Source organism: Miscanthus floridulus, chromosome 14, assembly GCF_019320115.1.
Source record: "Miscanthus floridulus cultivar M001 chromosome 14, ASM1932011v1, whole genome shotgun sequence".
In the NCBI taxonomy this organism is placed as follows: domain Eukaryota; kingdom Viridiplantae; phylum Streptophyta; class Magnoliopsida; order Poales; family Poaceae; genus Miscanthus; species Miscanthus floridulus.
In genome coordinates this window covers 20128662-20153351 of record NC_089593.1, presented here as the reverse complement: position 1 = coordinate 20153351, position 24690 = coordinate 20128662, and the positions used below count along the sequence as shown (strand labels likewise).

Here is a 24690-nt window from a genome sequence, read left to right as displayed (position 1 = left end):
AGGACTGGTATGTTGAGAGAACCGGCTCATAGGACCCTTCGTGCACACCACTCGTTCCTGATGGGTGGGAAACGGCATGCCAACTAGCTAGGGCGGTGCCACTACTACTAGGTTGTAAGTAGATAGTGTAGGGAGGTACGGACGTATGGCCCACACCCCTCCTCAGACAGCGTGGTGACCTTGGGGGCCCGGTACTACGTCTCACAGTCTCAACGTTTCGGTAGACTTCGGGGTGACTCAGGGCTGAGTGGTAGGGTGGCATCGTACCGGTTAGGAGGTAGCCCGATATCAGCCTAGACGATGATCAGCGTCAATGATGGCGATCTTGTGGTTCCAGATGTACACACTCTGCAGAGTTGATCGATCTATACGTATAATCATGTCCACGGTCATGGACATTCCTATGTTCTACGCTTCCCTTGATTAGTGAGATGTGTCTTTCTTTCTCTCCCCCTGGGTTTGGATAAGGATCCGGCATGTGGCCGTTGAGGCAAGGACGAGAAGGAGTTGTCCTTATCGCCTAGAGAGCGTGGTGGTGAGATGTGAGAGTGTGGTGTGATTGTGTTGGATATGGGATGGGATGGATGGTTGGTTGGTTGGGATGAGACACTTATATTATTATATTTGTTGCTATTCTGCATGCGCTAAGGATGTAAACCACAACCAAACTATTAGGATCGCCAGATCCCTTTATTTTCTATTTTTCCACTAAAGCTCATTGGTGCTGACCATGGCCTGCACACATCTGGCGGTGTGCAGATTTCTTGACTTGCAGTGATGTTGAGATTAGTAGTTGGATTGCGATCTACTCTCAAGGATGCCCGTGGATTGGAGATTCGCCAAGCTTCGCTGCTACGACTAGTCTATCGACGTTTCGTTTGGTTTAGCCTAGAGGGCTTGTATCTAGTTTAATGTATTAGGCATACTTTTGTACTTTGTCGTTGTATGACTTCGTAATCAGCTGAAAAGTGGATGCCCGTGATAGCCGAGATATCCTGGGACTATCACAGAGGGGTAAAAGAGTCGGAATTTCTATTTTGGAAATCCCGGTTTGTTTCAGTATAGAACTCATTGCAACATCCTTTCAGTAATTCCCTTGGTAATTGGTGGTTCAAAGAGCATTTCAAGTTCTGACTATTCATATGTCTTCTGCAGTGTGTGGCTGTAGATGCCTGTGCCGAGCATGACCTTGTGGACGCGCTGAAAGTTTCTGGTTTCCCTGACATTCTCTTCACCAACGGAGGCCGGGAGGATAATACACCGTGAGAAAGGTTAGTTGTACGACTCATCTTTGAGAAACACCCCACTGATTTGACTTGCATTCGACCAACTGTGTCGTGGAGTTGTCTGACCATAAATCTCTGGTGCTAGTTGTCCGGTGGGCGGAGGCATGGTCGAGGATGATGGTGTTTTTCTACTACAAAGCAGCAAGGCCAACACCGTTCTTGTGTAAAGCAGATGGGAACAGTCAAGAAAAGGTCCCTTGTCATGAGCACAACGTGGAGGCTTAGGGTCTCTTTGGCACGGCTTATGCCGGCTTCGGCTTCATCTATTTTGCGCAAATCGAGGTACTGTAGCGTGAAGCCGTTTTGTAAGCCGAGGTTAAAATGAACTAGAAGTCGGAAAAAGCCAGTTTTCCTGGCTTCACCGGCTTTGGCTTTACCGGTGAAGCCGTTTTGGATGAGCCGTGCCAAAGGGGGCTTTAGCTTTAGAGCAGAACTAATTTCGTGCTTCAAATCAATTTTTTTAGAAATATCAATGCACTTTGTTAGAACTTCACATGCCATTAGGAAGTTTATGCTGTTATTAGGACTAAGGCCCTGTTTGGTTGGGCTTTTGGCCCCAAAAGCCAAAAGCCCAACCAAAGGGGCTGCTTTTGGAGGGTGTTTTTTCAGAAGCAGCTGCTTTTCCGTAGTTTATTTTTGAAAGCTGGTTTGACCCTGCTTTTGGCTTTCTGCTTTTCGAAATTGGTGGAATAAAAAGCTCTTCCATAGTTGTTTCAAGAGAGATAAAGATAAAAGGTATATTTTATACTTGTTTAACCAAACAGCTTTCAGCTTTTCTACAGCTCACAGCCCACAACAGCTTTTCCACAGCTCACAGCCCACAGCAGCTTTTTCCCACAGCCACAGCTCAACCAAACAGGGCCTAAGAGTTGAAACTTATAACTGTTACCAGAAAACCACATTACTCAGCCTCTTTTATTACAGCGGAAGGCGTCACAGAGGCACGCTGAATCTATTGTGAACGATTCCTCTTTCGTCATTTTAGCAGTACCGATAGAGATAAATCTTCTTGACGGCCTTAGGTTCTGTTGAAACGCAGCATATTCTGTGGTCTCGGAATGCAGGCATAAATAAAACAAAAAAAAAGCATGACATTCAACACCAAACAATTCCCAGTATTATAGTATAGATTAGCAACTTAAGCACAAGTGCATATGTGGTCATCATGATTACTACTTATCATGAGTACTACATATAACAATAATATAAGCCTAACACGATAGACATCAGTTCAACATAACGACCCATTATATAAACAATAGTTCAGCATAACGACCCATTACACAAACAGTAGTTACAGACACTGTTACTTCTTATCTGGGCCAGACAGTTGGCAGTTGGCACGGCAAATATATAGCACGCATATAGTATTATGAGCTTAACAATATACGGCAATCCATAATTAAGCTCACGCTTACCAGTCCATTACCGACCAAGAAACCTGCTTACCAGTCCATTACCGACCAAGAAACCTTAACGCGCATCTTAGTGACACCAACAGTGATAACATCTTTCTCTGAGCTCCTGATCCTTCGAGTAAACTCGATGGTGCGCTTAGAAACGCCATCGCTAGTCTGGATGACAATTATCAGCATGTCTCCCCTACCGACAGCTATGACAGGCTGCAAAAGTTGGATAACTCCTTTAACGCCGCCAACCTTCTTACCACGAAGTTTGCTATCATGAAGCAGGAGGCTATGCGGGATGTGCACAGTGCAAGCAGTGATTTTACCACTGAACTCTCCACGTAAAACTTCAATAGCAACAAGAGCCTCAAGGCCGTCTTTCACAACTGAACACCCCACCTCAACTGTACTGAGCCTCGTAGCAAGAGATTTACTTTCAACAAGGGATTTCTCAAGGATCCGACAACTAAGGCCCTTGATCGTTACAAACCCTTTACTAAGTTCTCTGTCCCTACCCCGTTGAGCACCCTTTTGTCGAACATCTTTTATCTTCAGATCGATCTCAATGAATAGATCATCTAACAATACGAGTCCTCGTTTTGGGCCCTCCAAGGTCAGCGGTTGGGTCTACAAAAAAAGTTTACAGTACAGTTTAGTGGCACATATAATTTCCCTTCAATATAAAGTAATGCAACAGAAGTACATTAGCCACGAAGCAGAAGGAAGCTGTTACCATTACACACATATATATTATAATAATACGAGAGAACTTGTGTGTGATACCGAAATGACAAACAAGGTTAGGTTTCCCATTCTAAGAAGAGATATGCTAAAAAGAGACCCATAAATAGTTCATCAACAAAATCAGCTTCGAGTCGCTCTTTTTCCATACTACTATACTATACGTGAATCATATGCCATTATTATATGGTGATCATTCCATGCATGCCAAATTATCTTAAGACAATAGAGGAAGTTGTATCCACCACTAGAAACTACAATTTAAATATTCACCCACACAATGACCATTTTGTCTAAACAAGAATTATAACGAAGAATATCCTTCATTCAGATATTTGCATTTTAAATCAACAACCTGGCACGATAAATAACTGAACTGATAATTGATGATCAACTGATGACATGCAAAACTCCAGCTTTAAGCGCCATACAGATCCAAAACTAGAAGGGTGTGTGTCAACTGTTAGATTTTGAATGATTATTGATCCAACTAGCAGTTATAATGCCAATAAACGTGCTAGTATTGACTTTTATCTTTCCAAACACATAATGCATGCTAGAATCTCTATGTTAAGAATGATGGATAACTAAACTAGGCATGGTATCGGTACCTTAGAGTTGATGACTTGGCAATTATCTCTACTGCGGCGGAAGACATAAACACACTGGCGATCAAGGGAATCTCTGGCAATGATAGTGCCATAGACATGTATTGGAAATTTAACATCCAAGGATGCTATCTTCACGGAGAGAATATTTACTGCATCAAACAGAGGACAAAAATCATCCAGTTTGTAGATCTTGTTGGTGTATCTCATTGGTCCAATGCTTGCTGCAGCGCAGGAAAACAAAAACAATAACATAATTAGGTTTAATGCAAATCAGGCTCAGGAAAAAAAAAGTTAAGGTTTCCTGCAGACAGCAAATCAGACTCTGAAGAAGTGCTTGTTTGCAATTGAATCCCTATAGTGTAAGTGCACATGCTGTGTAGGGTAACTGACAAAGGTTACTTAATAAAGGGAAACTCCTCTCTAAACTCAAGCGACTGAAACTATTACCGAGATGAGATGCATGAATTAATAGTTCCTCATGGACGCGGGAGGCAAAGGACAAAATTACAAGAGATTTTTTTTTAAGCTTTCGACGTGGGGATTGATCCCCACCTGGATTTATATTACTTGAATTGTGATAGGTTTTGCCTGGGCGGCTTATACAAAAGCAAAATTACAAGGGAATTGAGAGGTGGATAGGCTTACACTCCTCGTCGATGTCGAATTCGTTGAAGTCGTAGAAGAAGTAGCGGGTCATGTAGTGGCCGCCCTGCTTGGGATCGTAATCACGGATCCGATCAGAGGCCTGCTCCCTCTGTTTGCGCAGATCCTCCAGGCGCGCCTCCTCCTGCTCAATCTGCATCCGCCTCTCATGGTCCGCCACCGCCTCCGCCACGTCGAAGAAGAAGGGTTCCAAGCCTGCCCACTCCTCCTCCTCCTCCTCATATGACTCCACCACGTGCGTGGAGGAGCCGGAGCCCCAGATGGACCCTCCATGCTCGGCGCTAACGATACCGTCCGCCATGGATAGGCCGCCGCCGCCGCCGCCGAAGGGGAATCTAGTCTGGTTGGGGTTGTGATGTGATCTCTCGGAATATATCAACCGTGGGGCAGGTTTTGTGATGTGGCCCACTATATCGCCGTGCAACGGCCTTTGTTTCGATGGAGTAGAATCCATCGTTTGAAACACCCAATAGCCTGTTTTGATAGGCTTAAAATCAGATTCTCGATGGAAATAAGTGAGAATCCCACCCAAACGCTATGATTATCTCCGATTCTAATCGCTATTTGCACTACGACTCGGGAATCCTTGCACCGCGAGCTTGCACGCCCGTTTCTTCCACCGCATGTCGATTTTCCACCGGTGGCCCTCCCGTGCACTATGGTCAGCCGTCAGCGCCGTCGGGGCCGCAAGCACTGCGCCGCCGCCGCGCGCGCGGCTCGCGAAATGCGCTCTCCCGCTCGCTCCTTGGCACAGTGGCACTCATCGGCCCATCGCTGCGCACGCCCAGTCCTCTGCGCCGTGGCGCACCACGAGCAGTCGCCCACATGCCGCGTCGAGTCTCGTCGCCCGACCTCACCTCGTCCTCCCGCGTACACTGCCCTCGTCTGGCCTCGCCGCGCCGAGCGCAGGTCCGACCGACGTCGGCGAGCCGCGTGGGAGAAGAACAGGGACAGAGGAAGTACAAAGAGGCAGGGCCAAAAAGGGTATTTCACCGCTGTTCTCGGAATATTTTAATATGTTTGGTGTCCTCTAAAAAATTTGGCAACAACAAAAGTACCTACTAGCAAATCGCTCTATTTTCGGTGTCCGCCAGCAAAAGAAGGACACTTTCAGTGTCCAAAGGCAAATTTTGCCTTTATATAAACACGGGATGTGAATCCAAATCACATACAGGACATAGAGGCCCCGTTCGCGTGCCTTTAAATCCAGCTTGATCTACTTCTTTTTTTCATCCGGAACAGTGTTTCTCTCTCACAACATTTCATCCGGAACAGTATTTTTCATCCAGATTCCTCTAAAATTTCTCCAAGCGAACAGGAGCCAAAGAGTGCAAGGGTACTTCGGAAAGTAAAAATATATATTAGTCACTTAGCTTTTTTATACTAGGCTAGGAAATATACATGTGAGCTGCAATAAAGCTAATATGTCTTGAATGATGGGGATTTTACAGAGAAATGGTGGGATCAATATCCATAAATAGAGACACTCTATTTGTCACTCAATTTATATTCCTAAATATTCTGTTATAGTTACTCTACATTGCCGGTCATATAACCCGAATCAAACTTTGAATTGTGTGCACTTAGATCAAATACGATTATTAAGGCATCTTCGACATCCAAAAAAATTGTTTAGAGGTGTTACACTATAAATCATTTACTAAAATACGTCATGAGCATCATACTTATGGGGTAATGCATGTGATGAAATGAATAGGTGAAGCATTTCAACTAAAACGATCAATAAGAATGCAAAACGAAAAGTTACTCTACGATTCGTACGATTATCAAGTATGGTTGTAAAGCAATTTTTATTGAGTAAAATTACTATAGAACTTAGATATGTGGCTTAAATAAAGTTTGGAGTGTGAACTTTGTAGAAGATGATGAAATACTTGCTGTTGAAAAATACCCTTGCTAGCTAATATTTCCAATAGCTTAGAAATACAATATGAAATAGAGTTCAACTCAAAACTTAGAAAAATTTCCAATTCTGTTGATAGTTAGACATTGCTATGTTTAGCAAATTATTTTTGAGGAATTGGGTTAAAGAGCGATGTAGTGTTATAGCTTGATTAAGTAGCCTCACATACCATCTTGAGTGTAGTGAAGATCGTTTATGTTTAGGAGTAACGGTTTGGTCACGGTAGAAGCTTTAAAAGCCGCGCACATCACGTTTCCGATTTGCTTTCCCCGCATGGACGCGGTCACCGCGCATCAGTGGTCGATGTCGGTGCGCCTCGCGCGCGCCCGCGTCTTGCCGCGCTGGGCTAGCTGTGGGCCATGGGAATAGTCTTGGGCGCTGCCGTGTGAGGCCGTTGCCGCTGCCGCGCGACCTTGCCATGCTGCTAGGTCCACCGTGCATCACGACATGCCTACTGCCACTGTCGTCGTACTCCCACGCTCGTGTCTGCGTCGCAATGCTCTATGCCCTGGCCCGGTTTGATTCCATGCACGTGGTTGCAACAGCCGTTGTCATGCCATTGATGGTGCTGCGGCGCGTGGGCCAGGCTGGCGTGAACACGTGCGTGCTTGTTCGCTAGTGGCTAGACTGGGTCACTGTAGAGCCAAGGCGTGTCATAGTACAGCCCTGGCCACGTCCCGCCAAGGCGTGTCATAGTAGAGCCCTGGCTGCATTTCACCGTCCTCGCTCTGCCTCCCATTTCTCTGTCGCCGCCGTCGCCTTGCGCCCACGAGTGCACCAGAGATAGGTCACCTCTATTCAATTCGGCTAGTCCGCACCTCTGCCCTCACGTCTCCTCGTCGTCCAACCCCTCACCGCCTTGATGATGGCCCGACCAAGCGCTAATTTGGTGACTTCCCGCCGGTGCGCCGTTAAGGCCGCGCCGCGGCCATGACCGAGGGCAGACCTCCCATCCCTCCACCCGAACCCAATTGCCCATGCCAGTAGATGTGCCTTGCCTTCCTCTTCATCATGCGTGCCTTAGCTTAGCCACTACCAACTCCACCTCGCCACTGACGTGATCGTGCCGCCGCGGTACGCCGCCGCATGGCTCGACTGCACGTGGCCAACTCCTCTCCACCACTCTCTTCACCAACGGTCACCGCAGTTAGGCACGATAGCCTGTTAATGCTCACTCGCTAGCTAGCTGGGTTCGTTGATGCTTGAGTTCACCAGGGCGGTCGCGCCACCGTCGCGGACAGCCGCGTATCACCGTGGCCGGCTCTAGCGCTTCCCGCCGCCCCGCGCTGCCGCTAGGTGCAGCTGGTTTAACTGGGGATGGAGGCCGGTCCGACCGTCGGGCTAGTGGCAGCCCCAGGTGGCCGGCGTAGCTGTGCTAGGCCACCGCTCGTCGTGCCGCCGCGCACTAAGCCGCCGGGGTGCGCGTGGGTAAATTAGAGAATGGCCGGGGGGTTAAGTGAGAGGGTCTGTGAGTAAGTAAAATAGTGTTGGTCCTTGGTTGCGAATAGGGGGAAATGCAAGGTCTCTTTTGCAAAAACGCTGACGCGCGTGGGACTCTCCCATCGCGGGCCGCCTCGCGCGTGGGCCGCGCGTGCGCGCGCACTGCGCGAGAATTGGTTTTTCTTTTTCCAGCGAATTAGCAAATGTTTTCTAATTTAGTTTTGAGTTGATTTTTGGAAAATTATAGCAAATTCTATAGATGTCCAAAAATTATAAAACTAATTTTGTTAGGTTTCTAAAATTGTGCTCTACCTATTAGTGTATTTAGTTCATATATATATATTTGTTGATACCAGTGGTTATTGAATCATTTGAGAGTGCTTAATATGATTAGGTTAAATAATTGTAGGAATTTTTGTGGTAGATTGGTGATAGCAAAAACCCTAAAATTTTTACAGTAGGTTCATTGTATTATTATATGCTCACTGTAATTTTTGTAGCCTTAGAATTGGTTGATAAATAGGGTAGCTAAGTACTCCTTATTTTAGTATATAAGAAATCGTAAATAAAGTAAGAAATGCATTTTTGGTTGCTAAGATAATACTTGAATGTTTCATACCTGTTTAGTAGAAAGGATGGGTAGCTTAGCATCTTAGTCATTAGAGTTAGCTTAGTAGCTTGGTAGATGTATTGTTATTTTAAGAGCTGTTGTTGCTAAAATGCTAAGTGTTGCATCATCATTGTATACATATAGAGAACGCTTTTGGTGGAGTTCATGACCGCTGGAGAGCAGGAATACGAGGAGGTGATTGAGGAGTACGAGGAGGAGGTCTTCGTATAGGAGGAAGCCTCGGAGCCACCATGACTGACATAGCTAACCACCCGTCTGCCCAAGGTAAGCCCCGGCGCATAACCCTTATTTTGAATAAGCACTAAATATATATATATGTGTGATGTGCACTTACGTTACAGGCATTTTATGGAAACCACCTGCATAAATACATATGTCCTATGAGTCCTACTAGTACAAGTACGAGTAGCTGCTATGCTTAGGATTTTCGGTAGCATGAGTAACCTGCTATTACTCATAATAGGCGATTATTATTATCACTCTTATGATAAAATGGTAAAAGGAAAATGAAGACCGGGCAGGGATATGGTATGGGTATTGGTGGGTGTAAGAGGTTGTGTCTGTTGGCCAATGGGTGAAAGTTCTAGTTTGGTTTTAATGAATTAATGAAACCCTAAGTGCTAACCTAGTTTATCAAAGTGATCATGAGATAGGTAGCACATTCTAAGTGGTGAAGCAAATAAAGATTATGACATGATGATGGTGATGCCATGGTGATGATCAAGTACTTGGGCTTAGAAAAGAAGAGAACAACAAAAGCTCAAGGCAAAGGTAAAATTGATAGGAGCTTTTTGGTTTAGTGATCGAGACACTTAGAGAGTGCGATCACATTTAGGATTGATAGCCGTACTATTAAGAGGGGTGAAACTCGTATCAAAATGCGATTATCAAAGTGCCACTAGATGCTCTAACTCATTGCATATGCATTTAGAATCTAGTAGCGTGCTAACACCCTTGAAAATATTTGTGAAAATATGCTAAGACATGTGCATAAGGTGATAGATTTGGTGGTTGGCACATTTGAGCAATGGTTCAAAAATTCACCGGCAGAGTGTTCACCCGTAGAGTGCGGACAGTCCAACGGTGTCACCGGTGCCCTATACAGAAAAGACAAGGGTTCACAGAGTGCATCAAACGCTGGTCACGCAGTGACCGGACGCTAGGTCCTGCGTCCGGTCGGTGACAGCAGTGAGCTCGCGGTCTCGGTCTTGTGACCGAACACTGGTGCGAAAAATGATCGGACGCTCAAGGTCCGCGTCCGGTCAGTGCTGACGTACACTGATGTGGCGGTGCACAGAGGAGACGGTGAGTGACCGGATGCTGGGTGAGTCCGATCGGGCATAACCGAACGCATTCGGTCATGAATTTTCGCGAGTGGTACCTTACTAGAAACGACTGGACGCCGGTGTTGGTGCATCCGGTCACTTCGAGTAGCGCGTCCGGTCACAACTTAAATATATTGATGACCGTTGAGATCGGGCAATCAGCATTTGAAGCAGGGGACACGTGGCGTGCATCACGCGACCGGACGCTAGGGTCCTGCGTCCGATCGATCTGACCGACGCGTCCGGTCACCCCGAGCAGTGCCCAGTGAAGGGGTACAATGGCTCTATTTCATGAGGACTTCTATTTAAGCCCCATTGCCGGCTCTAGCTCACTCTCTTGGCCATTTTGCATTGACATAGCAACTTTGTGAGCTTAGCCAAAGTCCTCCCACTTATCTCCATCATAGATTCAACATCTTTGTGAGATTGAAAGTGAATCCAAGTGCATTGCTTGAGTGTTTACATCTAGAGACACTTGGTGTTCGTGTTTCGCTGCGGGATTCGCTTGTTACTTTTGGTGGTTGCCGCCACCTAGACAGCTTGGAGCAATGAGGATCGTCGAGCGGAGGTTGATGATTGTCTCCTTCTCCGATCGTGGTGATTGTGAGGGGTTCTTGGTCTTTCTCCGACGGAGAGCCAAAAGGTACTATAGTAAATTGCTCATGGCTTGTGTGGTCCTCGTCTTGTGTTGGTTGTGCGGCACCCTATTGAAGGTTTGGTGTGTGATGCCAATTACCGCGTGAACCTCTAAGTGAGTGAATCACCACAACGAGGACTAGCTTGCCGACAAACAAGTGAACCTCGGTAAAAAAATCATTGTGTCATCATTTAATTTTGAGGTGATTGGTCTTCATTGGTATTCATTCTTATGATTGATTGGTTCATTCCTCGACACAACGGTATAACTATCTTGCTCTCTCTCTCTCTCTCTTTACATTACCGCAAACTAGTTGTCAAGCTCTTTAGTTTAGCTAGTTGTGAGAGCTTGTTAGTTTGGTTAGTGTAGCTCTTTAGTTAGCCATTGAGAGCACACTAACTTAGTGTAGTGACATAGCCTTTGTGTGGATAGAGACTATAGAAACTAGAATTGTGGTAGGTGACTTACAATTTTAGTAGGCTAGCGCAATGCTTGCTTCGTCTCATAATTGTCTAACCGGTTTGTTAAGTGTTGTTGTAGAAATTTTTAATAGGCTATTACCCCCCTCTAGCCATTAGGACCTTTCAACGGGGCATAGCTTGGTTATACTATTTTCCCTGTTTGTGTTGGTTAAGGACCGGCCGTTGCATTGGGTTCTAGTCAAGTCACAGACTTATTATCCTGAGCACATACTTGTTTATGGGAGAAGGGAAGGCTCATTGCTCTCTTGTCATTGGTTCCGGCTCTTTCTGGACCGACTGATTGGAGGCGGGGATGGTGGAGGTCTAAGCACCACACTGAGTCTGGGACTCAGGTGTGGGGGCTTGGAGTCCAAGTTTGAACGAGGACCTAGACCCCTTGACAGAAGAGTGATGGGTTGGTCCCGCTTATGCCTGGGGTACAAGCAGAGCGTGTGTTTTGGGGTACCCAGCTGGGCACATTGATTCACGAATCGTCGGGTAATCCGGTACGACTTGTCTACAGTCTAGCACCGTAGTAAGAACTGGAAGATGAAAGATGGTGAAATAGATTTGTTTGCTCAACTCTTGCTTTAAAGTAGAACATGTGCTTACATTGAATGGCTAGATAATGAACTAATCATGATTGCTAATAAGAAACATACGTAAGGATTCACTACTAGGATTGCTTTCCGTAAAAAGAAAACCCAACAAACCATAGAGCTTATCATATCCTTTGGAGTCGGAAAGTTATTTCCACTAGTCGGGTAAGTTTTGTGAATATATTGTGTAGTCAGGGTTTATTTACCCCTGTCGCAGGTGCAGCTTGAAGAGTAGCTGCTGTGTGGAGGATTCTTCTGGTGGGCACAGACAGATTCTTGTATTCTACCGTTAGATGTTTATTGTAATTCCGCTGTTTAAATTCTGCACTCTGAACTTAGTACTGTAATAATGTATTTCGAAGAACTCATGTTATATGAAATGGATTAAATATTGTAAATTTGTTCTCATTATAGGATCCTAGAGGAAAAACGTGGATTATTCGAGTTCTCTCTTGGGGTGTGCTCAACGGAATCCGTCCGATGTAGCTTGTTTTCGGGGTGCTTAGTGTCTGGTGGAAGACGAACGGCTCTGAAGGTGTGTTATTTCGAGCGATTCTGTCACATTTATGCAAACATATAGTTTTCTCCTCAAGTACTGCAGCTGTAGACGTTCAATTTTGCAGATCTGAAAGCCTATCATGCCCAGGCTTTTAACTTGGCCTACAAACATGCCTTCCATTTGTACCTGCCATCTACCAACAATCCAACATAGAAGGTTGCCTCTTTTGCTTCTATATACTTAACTTGAAGGAAGCTGATGTGTTTATAACTTTATATAATGAAGGCTCTTATTGCAACATCCAGTCTTGATGGCACGAAAGCAGGTTCAATGGTCAGATCACGGTGTTCGTTTTTAAAATTACCACCAGTGTTAGGATTGGGTTCCTTTCAAGTCGTAGTTGTGCTCTGTTCGTACGAGCATGTCTTGAAAATACGCTCTTGCAGTCTTGCTATGTAAATTATTAAATTAATGACATAATTGTGCTCTGTACATATGAGCATGTCTTGGAAGTACGCCCTGGCATGCTCTTTTGTTTCTGTAAATAAACCGATCGGAACACGAAATTTCAATGGGTGTATCTATTACATGAACAGACTACTATTTGCCTAACACAGTAGAGCGGAGCGGGGCAGGAAGAGAAACGTTCAACCCAGCCGGCAGATTCCTAATTAGCTATTGGAATGGAATCGGAATTGCTTCGGTCTGATTTTTTTTTTCTTACGCCACCAGGTAGCGTGCCCGTTCGTTGCTACGGAATAACTAAATTTTTATTAAAAAAGATATGAATCGCACGATAAGATAATAATACTGTGAAATTAAGTATTGACGTTAAAGTAACATTTAATCAAAAAATAAAGTTCATGAAATTAATAGTCACCGAGAGCAATATAAAATCATAGAAATTTTAATTTAAACATGTGTTATACTGTTACTAAAAATGAATCTTTGAACATGATGAGACTATCATTCCACCATCATCACTGTCATTTCACTCTTGCTGACATTGGTTGTCTTCCATAAAGAAGTCGGTCTACAAGCTACACGGGAAACTAAGCGGTGCAGAGAGCGATGGCCAATTGAGGTGATGCACAGGTCGACACTATGTCCATTCAGCTTTAGTTGTTCTTTTGCTAAAGCATCATGCTCACAAGTTTTTTCTCATATGACAGTGCCATTTCTGAACTAAGAGTGCAATAAAGCATCTAAAGTTCAGTTATCTGGTACCAAGGTAATGGAAAACTTTCAATTAATAACTAAATGTGTACAAAATTGTTTAAATTAACCATGTCCAACTCCAGAACTATTTCAAAATTTCTTTCAGCATGGTGTTATGGTGGCTTTTGGTCCTTGTACACAGCTTTCAAGCATTCGTTGGCATCACTCTTCAAATCAGTCTTCAAATGCCGCTCCTGCTTGTCTCATTGCACAAAAAAAAGTGCAGTCAACCCAACCCGTTAGATATGTGGTAGTACCAAACATTTCTGGTCCTCAATATCACAGAATTAAGCACCATTGACAGTCGACCCCATGCAGATACTCCAAGATAACAAGAAAAGAGAAAAGCAAAGTAGTCAAAGTTTGAGGAAGACATGCAACCTAACCTTGATAAAGGATTATTGTATCAGCTGTCTAAGCATGGTTAGTGCTATTCATACTCTGTATCCATGTTTTTCGTCTTAGTTTTGAAGTGCCTAAGTCCATCCCCACTTATTAGGGCAAAAGTGCTCATGATAAAAGGCCTAAAATAGCTTGGAGATTCATAAGCCAGGCTACCCATGCTTGGGAGCGGGGAGCACAAGCATCATCAGCCAAGGTGATTCCACAGGTGAAAACACGCACAAAGTCACTTATAGCTAATGGAACGATATAAGATAGGAATTTTCCTTGATTTTTAATACAATCACAAAACTTTATGAACCACACCTTTTTAGAAATATGAAAATTTTATAAACCCATCCAATACCAAAAAATTCAAAGCCAACAGTGTTTCATCAGTTACTGCCCAATCTCCTAATGAGTTGGTGACCATCCCTGACAGTTTCAGACTGACCCATTACCTTCAGTCTTATGCTTATATTGGTAAATGCCCAAACGTTGCAATGGGAGCCACAAAAAATGTCAATATTTTGTCTTGCCCGAATATCCTCGTCAAGCGATAAGAAAGATATTCCCTATTGTGTATAGTGAACATTATTATAAATGTATACTGATTTGTGTAAAATTTATAAATAAAACAAAACAGATAGAAGAGATATAACATTTACATAAATCTGAGTTTGCTCAGAATTAATTAGGGAACAAAAATAAGGTTGCATTCGGTGAAGTAAATGCCATCAAAATTGTTTTGATGAAAAACACTCTTATATGATTGAGCAGTGCTCCTGGATTTCGACAAAATATGTGGCTATTGACAGAGCAGCAAAAAAGGGCCAAAATAATTGTTCCATTTCATCAGCTCATGCAGATTGAAATGCAATTTCTTATCTGTAATAAAACTACACTAAAAGAAATTAGCGTACCTTTGCCTCCCCAAGATCACACAATTGTTCATTTCTCAATGTGCTTTGTATTCGCTCGAAGTTTAAGCTTCCTTAATGGTATCACTTTTCCCCTCTTCTTTCACAAATGCCTGGGAGAAAATCAAACCCGAATTACTCAAAAACTAAAGGAACTGACAGGTGAGAGCCGGTAAGCACTGAACAATACAACACAATTATTTTTAGAATATCCTGCTCTACAGATGAATCGGTTTGAATCCTTTAGAAAATAATTAAAACAACAAGTTGTGCATAAAACCTTTATTGGTATTTTCCATTCAAGTGCCTGCAGTGAGGAGCTTAGCGTTTCGTTCCGGCCACAAATGACAATAAGCTGCCCAATTGGTTTTCCAAGCTCTTTGTCAAACAATGATTTTCCTAGGGCTCTGGCAGTCTTCTAGACAAGACCCATGCCCTCAACCTCCCATGAGTAGCACTGCAGGAAGCTCTGGATCCAATTCAAGTTCCCTCAAATCGTCCTCATATAAGTGGACCAATTCAAGCTCAGGATCCAATTCAAGCAGAATAGTATTCAGAGAAATCAATGCAGACAGATTTTTCTGTTTTCTTGAAACTTGAACAGTAACACTTTTGGGGTATATAGCATATTCATTGAACACAACAGGACAAAACCTTGTAAAATGAATATCTCAACCTTTTGAAAGACCATGTATGGTTCACACTAAAATTAGCAGGAATAGAAATATAAAAACTTAGGGTGAACTAAATACTTTAACAAGAACTGCAAGGCAGAATAATGGTCGCGGAAGACCGATCGAACATGCGGATTTGAGAAGGTTGTAGATCATCCAGTGTAGCCCGCTTGGCAACTTCTTCTGAGGGGCAGTAACATCTGTTCACATTAGCATGGAACCTACGTTTTTTTCTTCTAATTGTCAGATCAAGTGAAAAAATTGCTTTACTATATGTCTTCCTTATCATTAACTGAATATACCATGTAGGGTGGCAAGTGTTGAGGTCTGTGATCACAGTTACAAAGACTACTCTATTCTGTAGGCCTTGGCATTTGAGAACCCACTGAGAAATGAGTTGCATGACAGGGTGGACACTAATTATGATGTTTGTCTTGTACTTCTTCAGTCCAGCCTCCACCTTCCTTCATCCATAAACAAGGCATTCAGAAAAAAAGATATAAGCAACAGATCATGCAACAGATAAGACGTGGATCATGGTCATGGTATATAAAATACAATAAAATAATTATATAAAAGGAAATATTGGCAATTCTGAAAGGACATATGTTAAGATAAATGTTGCACAAGGATAAATGTTGACCCACGAACCTGTGAGCCTTGCCTAGCAGAGCGGCGTTGCCGTCCTGCGTGCAGCAGCAGCTTGACACGCTCGATTGGCGCCACCACAGTGTGCACGGCGCCCCCCATCAGCGCCAGAGACACCAGATCCCGCTCGAACTCCTGGACCCGCCGCGCTACCGCCGCCGCCCAATGGACTCCTCCATTCCCACCCTCGCCGCTGCCGCCCAATGGACTCCTCCACTCCCACCCGTGCCGCCGTCGGGCGCCAGCCTGGGTGGCCGGCCTGTGGGCCAGGTTGAGGCAGGCAGCCAGCCTGGTATGAAGTTGTAGTTAACAAAAAGAACAATTCATCTGAAACATATAGGCAACTCATCCAAAAATTTGTTTATGCAGAATCAGCACTCAAATTGGTCCATAGTTTAGCTAGGTGCTAACAGTTTAACCCACAATAAAGAAACCACCTTTTTGCCATAGCGAGAAAGGAAACGAAAGCTCAATTCAGGCCATGGCATTGGGGAACTACATGATAACTTTAACAAAAAAATTAAATAAAAATGTACCTGCTCTGGCACTTGCCAAGAACAACGTCATAGAACCTATACAATATGGTGAAAACAATGTAGCTACCCTCAAAATTAATTTAATGGCATCAGTTTACGATGCACAACAGCAGAATCGAGAGGCGCGTACAATGTACGCTCTTTGGTTAGTTAGTGGATAGATGTTCGACTTCACAAAATCCAGGGAGGGAGAGTCGAGGGGCGCATACGTGCGGTGGCCGGCCTACGGGCTGGGTCTAGGCGGGCAGCCAGCGGGCGACCGCCGACCGGCCTAGCTTCTGCGGTGGCCGGCCGAAGGGAAGCGTCGGCTGGCCGCAACTGGCCGCGGGGCGGCGGACGGAAACCCTAGCCGCGTGAGGGAAGTCGCGTGTCCTCTGGTGTCGCGAAGGAGAAGAGACGATTTCTGTTTTTTTTTCGTTTTTGTTTTTTCGGCGCTAGCAGGCTTCGAACCTGGGCTGTCATGCGTGGGAGGAAGCGCGGACGTGGGCTATCGCGGGATCGCACCGTGAGGCAAAGGGATGATCGTATGGGGGAGGGCAGGAAGGCGAGGTGAAGTTTTTGTCGCACCAAAACAGCCCTCTTTAGTTTTTTAATTGCGAGAGATGAAAGACTCGTACTCCTCGTCCCACTCATGTAAGATGCAACCAATGTGCCGGCCGGATGTATACGTCGTCATCGGCATCCTGCCGCGGTTGGTAGCACCGGCGTGGTCTCGCACTTTTGGCGATGTCCTCGTGGGGCGGCCGAGGATCTCTCCCAGCACGTACGGCGTGGCGTCGGACTGGCCCCAATGGCCAGTGCGTCATCAGCTCTGAATCCGTTGTCGCCGCTGTCCTGCCGCGCGACAGCAACACACACCAGAGCGCCGCACGCGCAGCGCCGGTCCTATAATTTCAAGGGCCCTCCGGCGATTTCGTCGTAACGGTCCATTCCGATCATGTATAAAATATTATAATATATAAGCGCTAATTTTACTTGCAAAACGAAAGCAAATTCAATAATATATTTTTAATTTAACATGTCCGATAATTATCGAGGAACAATATAAATTAATGAATATATTTGTAGATATATGATAATTATCGAGGAATAATATAGATTAAAAAATAATATATTTGTTTTCTTTTCTCACCAATGACAAATGTTTCTTAGGTAACATTATAAAATTCTAACATGTAAATTAGAAGAAAAATATGACTATATGGGTACAAAGTACTAGAAGTCTGGAATACTATACAAATAATTAATTTGGATTAAAAATAAAAAGAAAAAAAATACCTTGGGCCTAAACAACTAATCGGTGATCGCAATTCATAACAAGCAAAGAATCAAGATATCGTCGTCGTGGAACCCTGCCTGGTCGCCGTCATTGTGCGCCGTGTCCGTGTCTCCTGTAGTCTAGCTCTTCGCGACGGCGTGGCTCGCCAGCTCCGCGCATGTAAGACGCACGTCCCGAACTCACGATCAAAGTGTATTGTGTGCAACGTGACTCCTCGCTTCCTCTATACCCGAGGGCCGTGGGAAAAAGAAACTAGGAAAGAAATGTTAATGTTGTCTTTTTAGACCGTCTAGCTAGTTCTATGTCTCTCTTCTTATTAGTTTGCTAATACCTAATGGACTATAGGACCTGAGGGTTTGTATATCTGAGCTTGGGCCCCTCCTTCGCTTGGACCCTTGGCCGAAGCACCTCGTGGCCTACCCTTAGGGCTGGCACTGCGCACGCGTCAGGTCAGGACTTGCCTTCTTTCCGGAGCTTGCACCGCAACGTGTCTCCGGACGTGCTGTCACTTGCTGCCTCTTCTCCCCGTGCAAGTTCATGATCCTGAAGCCTAATCCTCAATAGATAGGTAGACCATCACCTGTCACCTCAACACAAGGTCTCGCCGGTTATCCTATGTCGAGGTCGGTCGCGTCGCGGGCGCCGCCAGGCTCACCGGCAACACTGTCGTTAAGCACAGCAGGCTCTTTCCACGGCGGCGGCGTGCATCCTTCCTCTGCGCCCGCAGCCGGCGAGCTGGACCCGTTGTCTCTGCTATCGCAGGCTGCGCCAAGATCGTCTCGGTCTCAGTCTCAGTCTCAGGTATGCACACTGCTTAGTGCCTTATTAGTGCTTGAGTTTGTCGGAGGTAGACATTGTTGACACGCACGCGCATGTTCTGTTTCTTATTAGGCGTACGACAACGCGCCAGAGGACCGGAGGGAAATCAGGGACACAACACACGCAGCGGAGGAGCGACACGTGAAGGGGAGGATGGCCAAGTGCAGGGCGCAGGACCAAGGCCGGTCGCATCGCGGAGCAGGCGTCGGACACGGCGGAGAGGGACAATGACCAAACCAAGGGCACGGCGGAGATGGTGCACGAGGCCGTGCACTGGGCGCAGGAGACGGCGAGGGTAGCCAGGGCGGGCCATGGACGCACGTCGGCGGAGTCGGCTTCACCGCGGCGGCCTTCTGCTTGTATTTGGAGGTCTTTCACATATAATATAAAGCACTTTTCCTTGCACAAAAAAAATACACACGAAGAATTCAAAATGTAAGCTTTCACTTCACCCATTCAGGTTCAGGGCTTCTGGCATTTCGGTTAAATGTCAGGTAAAAAAAAAAGGTCCCTCAAAAGTTCACCGATGGAACATTATATGCTCCAACATCAACTGCACCTTACATATGAGACTACCTCACATCTTAAGAGCATTCCTTACCTTACATCTTAACCCTCATATCTTAAAGAGTATGCCTTACCTTACATCTTAACACTCTGCCTACCTCATAGGATTTTCTTTTTTTCCTTTTAATTATCTTTCTTTTTCCCTTCTTAAAGCTTCCTGTTTTTCTTCTTCATTCTTTTCATAAGCCCTCTTCACTGCAGACAGTAACCACATCGAGCTCTGGATCAAGAGTACCTCAAACCTATTGTAGCGTGCTCCTGCCGTTATAGCACCACTGAACTTGACTTGACCACGAGCCACGGCATTAGGTATTGTGGACCACTTGGTGAAATTTCCTGAGTACTTCTTTGGGTTGTCCTTTGGATCATCAGTGTAACATCGAAATTGTTGTTGTAGATCTCGTATAACCTACGAAGCCAAGCTGGGAACCGAAGCCCCTCTGATATGGGAATAAATATACTCATTAATGCATGTCTTACTTCTATTCTGGTCCTGTGCTCAGCATTGCTTAGGGTATCATGGGACTACCAAAGGCCACCAATTCCAATTCTGACATTTGATAAGTCATTCCCCATATAGCCTCCATCCATTGGTATCTTCACTATGAATCTCTTAGTAGCTTCGGTGACTGCAGTACAGGACACGTTGGCATCCTCGTAATGGTACAACACTTCCTTGTACACGAATCCAACTGAATAGAGGTTGCTAAGGTTGAAGATAACCTTAATTGGCTCGATTGGCTTCTCATCTCGACCTCATCTTCCCATTGGTTGAACCAGTACAACAAATAAACCTGAAGCTGAAGTGGTTGGAATCTTGTAGGACACTGACCCTGTTGGGCTCGCTGGAATTTGGCTGCTGCTACTGCTATTGAAGCTGATTTGTTGTGAGAGATAAACATTGTTCTTTCTTTGAAAAGTAGTGCCGAAGTAGTGCTAAAAAACAGGACGTGATCCTGCAGCACTGGTTATAACCCCTTCGAGAAACTGAGCATGTCCATTATTTTCTCTAGCTGTCTGTTCAAGCATCAGTTTCTTTATCTTGCTTAGTATGCTGCTGAAACGCCGAGCCTTCTTTTGGGCCAAGAACTTGTCTTGTGGTTGTGGCCAACATTCAGAGCTCTCTTCACTGCAGACAGTAACAGCATCGAGCTCTGGATCAAGAGTACCTCAAACCTATTGTAGCATGCTCCTGCTATTATAGCACCACTGAAGTTAACTTGACCATGGGCCACGGCATTAAGTATTGTAGACCAGTTGGTGAAATTTCCTGAGTACTTCTTCTCTGGGTTGTCCTATGGATCACCAGTAGTAACATCCAAATTGTTGTTGTAGATCTCGTATAACCTACGAAGCCAAGCTGGGAACCGAAGCCCCTCTGATATGGGAATAAATATACTCATTAATGCATGTCTTACTTCTTTTCTGGTCATGTGCTCAGCATTGCTTAGGGTATCATAGGACTGCTAGAGGCCACCAATTCCAATTCTAACATTTGATAAGTCATTCCCCATATAGCCTCCATCCATTGGTATCTTCACTATGAATCTCTTAGTAGCTTCGGTGACTGCAATACCGGACACATTGGCATCCTCGTAATGGTAGAACACTTCCTTGTACTCGAATCCAACTGAATAGAGGTTGCTAAGGCTGAACATAACCTTGATTGGCTCGATTGGCTTCTCATCTCGACATCGTCTTCCCATTGGCTGAACCAGTACAACAAATAAACCTAAAGCTGAAGTGGTTGGAATCTTGTAGGACACTGACCCTGTTGGGCTCACTGAAATTTGGCTGCTGCTGCTGCTGTTGAAGCTGATTTGTTGTGAGAGATAAACATTGTTCCTTCTCTGAAAAGTAGTGCCGAAGTAGTGCTGAAAAACAGGGCGTGATCCTGCAGCACCGGTTATAACCCCTTCGAGAAACTGAGCATGTCCATTATTTTCTCTAGCTGTATGTTCAAGCATCAGTTTCTTTATCTTGTTTAGCATGCTGCCGAAACGCCAAGCCATCTTTTGGGCCAAGAACTTGTCTTGTGGCTGTGGCCAACATTTAGAGCCCTCTTCACTGTAGACAGTAACAGCATCGAGCTCTGGATCAAGAGTACCTCAAACCTATTGTAGCGTGCTCCTGCTGTTATAGCACCACTGAAGTTGACTTGACCACGGGCCATGGCATTAGGTATTGTAGACTAGTTGGTGAAATTTCCTAAGTACTTCTTATCTGGGTTGTCCTATGGATCATCAGTAGTAACATCCAAATTGTTGTTGTAGATCTCGTATAACCTACGAAGCAAAGCCGGAACCGAAGCCCCTCTGATATGGGAATAAATATATTCATTAATGCATGTCTTACTTCTTTTCTGGTCATGTGCTCAGCATTGCTTAGGGTATCATGGGACTGCCAGAGGCCACCAATTCCAATTCTGACATTAGATAAGTCATTCCCCATATAGCCTCCATCCATTGGTATCTTCACTATGAATCTCTTAGTAGCTTCGGTGACTGCAATACCGGACACGTTGGCATCCTCGTAATGGTAGAACACTTCCTTGTACTCAAATCCAACTGAATAGAGGTTGCTAAGGCTAAAGATAACCTTGATTGGCTCGATTGGCTTCTCATCTCGACCTCGTCTTCCCATTGGCTGAACCAGTACAACAAATAAACCTGAAGCTGAAGTGGTTGGAATCTTGTAGGACACTGACCCTGTTGGGCTCACTGGAATTTGGCTACTGCTGCTGCTGTTGAAGCTGATTTGTTGTGAGAGATAAACATTGTTTCTTCTCTGAAAAGTAGTGCCGAAGTACTGCTGAAAAACAGGGCGTGATCCTGCAGCACCGGTTATAACCCCTTTGAGAAACTGAGCATGTCCATTATTTTCTCTAGCTGTATGTTCAAGCATCAGTTTCTTTATCTTGTTTAGCATGCTGCCGAAACGCCAAGCCATCTTTTGGGCCAAGAACTTGTCTTGTGGCTGTGGCCAACATTTAGAGCCCTCTTCGCTGTAGACAGTAATAGCATCAAGCTCTGGATCAAGAGTACCTCAAACCTATTGTAGCGTGCTCCTGCTGTTATAGCACCACTGAAGTTGACTTGACCACGGGCCACGGCATTAGGTATTGTAGACCAGTTGGTGAAATTTCCTAAGTACTTCTTCTCTGGGTTGTCCTCTGGATCATCAGTAGTAACATCCAAATTGTTGTTGTAGATCTCGTATAACCTATGAAGCCAAGCTAGGAACCGAAGCCTCTCTGATATGGGAATAAATATACTCATTAATGCATGTCTTACTTCTTTTCTGGTCCTGTGCTCAGCATTGCTTAGGGTATCATGGGACTGCCAGAGGCTACCAATTCCAATTTTGACATTTGTTAAGTCATTCCCCATATAGCCTCCATCCATTGGTATCTTCACTATGAATCTCTTAGTAGCTTCGGTGACTGCAGTACAGGACACATTGGCATCCTTGTAATGGTAGAACACTTCCTTGTGCACGAATCCAACAGAATAGAGGTTGCTAAGGTTGAAGATGACCTTGATTGGCTCGATTGGCTTCTCATCTCGACCTTGTCTTCCCATTGGTTGAACTAGTACAACAAATAAACCTGAAGCTGAAGTGGTTGGAATCTTGTAGGACACTGACCCTGTTGGGCTCGCTGGAATTTGGCTGCTGCTGCTACTGTTGAAGCTGATTTGTTGTGACAGATAAACATCGTTCCTTCTCTGAAAAGTAGTGCCGAAGTAGTGCTGAAAAATAGGGCGTGATCCTGCAGCACCGGTTATAACCCCTTCGACAAACTGAGCATGTCCATTATTTTCTCTAGCTGTCTGTCCAAGCATCAGTTTCTTTATCTTGCTTCATTTAGAGCCCTCTTCACTGCAGACAGTAACATCATCGAGCTCTGGATCAAGAGTACCTCAAGCCTATTGTAGCGTGCTCCTGCTATTATAGCACCACTGAAGTTGACTTCACCACGGGCCACAGCATTAGGTATTGTAGACCAGTTGGTGAAATTTTCTGAGTACTTCTCTGGGTTGTCCTCTGGATCATCAGTAGTAACATCCAAATTGTTGCTGTAGATCTCGTATAACCTACGAAACCAAGCTGGGAACCGAAGCCCCCCTGATATGGGAATAAATATACTCATTAATGCATGCCTTACTTCTTTTCTGGTCATGTGCTCAGCATTGCTTAGGGTATCATGGGACTGCCAGAGGCCACCAATTCCAATTCTGACATTTGATAAGTCATTCCCCATATAGCCTCAATCCATTGGTATCTTCACTATGAATCTCTTAGTAGCTTCGGTGTCTGCAATACCGGACACATTGGCATCCTCGTAATGGTAGAACACTTCCTTGTACACGAATCCAACTGAATAGAGGTTGCTAAGGCTGAAGATAACCTTGATTGGCTCGATTGGCTTCTCATCTCGACCTCGTCTTCCCATTGGCTGAACCAGTACAGCAAATAAACTTGAAGCTGAAGTGGTTGGAATCTTGTAGGACATTAATCCTGTTGGGCTCGCTGGAATTTGGCTGCTGCTGCTGTTGATGCTGATTTGTTGTGAGAGATAAACATTGTTCCTTCTCTGAAAAGTAGTGCCAAAGTAGTGCTGAAAAACAGGGCGTGATCCTGCAGCACCGGTTATAATCCCTTCGACAAACCGAGCATGTCCATTATTTTCTCTGACTGTCTGTTCAAGCATCAGTTTCTTTATCTTGCTTAGCATGCTGTTGAAACACCGAGCCTTCTTTTGGGCCAAGAACTTGTCTTGTGGCTGTGGCCAACATTCAGTGCTGTACAGCTCAAACTGGAATGTGGGAACCTGCATGCCCAGCTGGTTAAATGTTAGTTTTTTATGCTAACAAGCAATTGCCGTATTCAAGATGTACCAGTAAACATAAATACCATTAGTACCAACATACAGGATAGATTAAAAGCTTAAGCATGAGATCCAAGTAGGCAGAAAATAGCATGTAAAACAAAATGAATATAATAAAAGCTTAAGCTTAAGCATAAGATATACCAGTAAACATAAATAGCATTAATACCAGCATTCAGGATAGATGAAAAGCTCAACCATGAGATCCAAGTAGGCAGAAAATAGCATGTAAAACAAAATGAATATAATAAAAGCTTAAGCTTAAGCATAAGATGTACCAGTAAACATAAATAGTATTAGTATCAACATTCAGGATAAATTAAAAGCTTAAGCATGAGATCCAAGTAGGAAGAAAATAGCATGTAAAACTAAATGAATATAATAAAAGCTTAAGCTTAAGAATAAGATGTACCAGTAAACATTAAAGTTACAGGCATATGATATATATATATATATATATATATATATATATATATATATATATATATATATATATATATAGCTACTCTGAAGATAGCATGTAGGTGTACATAGACC

At 44.5% G+C, this 24690-nt stretch overlaps 1 protein-coding gene and 1 pseudogene across 1 annotated transcript; both read right to left on the bottom strand.

Annotated features, from left to right (window-relative positions):
* Positions 1-2516: 2516 nt before the first annotated feature.
* On the bottom strand, positions 2517-5091 carry LOC136505905 (uncharacterized). The gene is made up of 3 exons (XM_066501031.1): positions 4690-5091; positions 4045-4265; positions 2517-3319 (listed from the first exon to the last, which is right to left on the bottom strand). The coding sequence occupies exons 1-3, from the start codon at positions 5006-5008 to the stop codon at positions 2732-2734; spliced, it is 1128 nt and encodes a 375-aa protein (XP_066357128.1). The 5' UTR covers positions 5009-5091; the 3' UTR covers positions 2517-2731.
* Positions 5092-14807: 9716 nt separating this feature from the next.
* LOC136503147 (probable monogalactosyldiacylglycerol synthase 3, chloroplastic) lies at positions 14808-16512 on the bottom strand (annotated as a pseudogene).
* Between the last annotated feature and the right edge of the window lie 8178 nt (positions 16513-24690).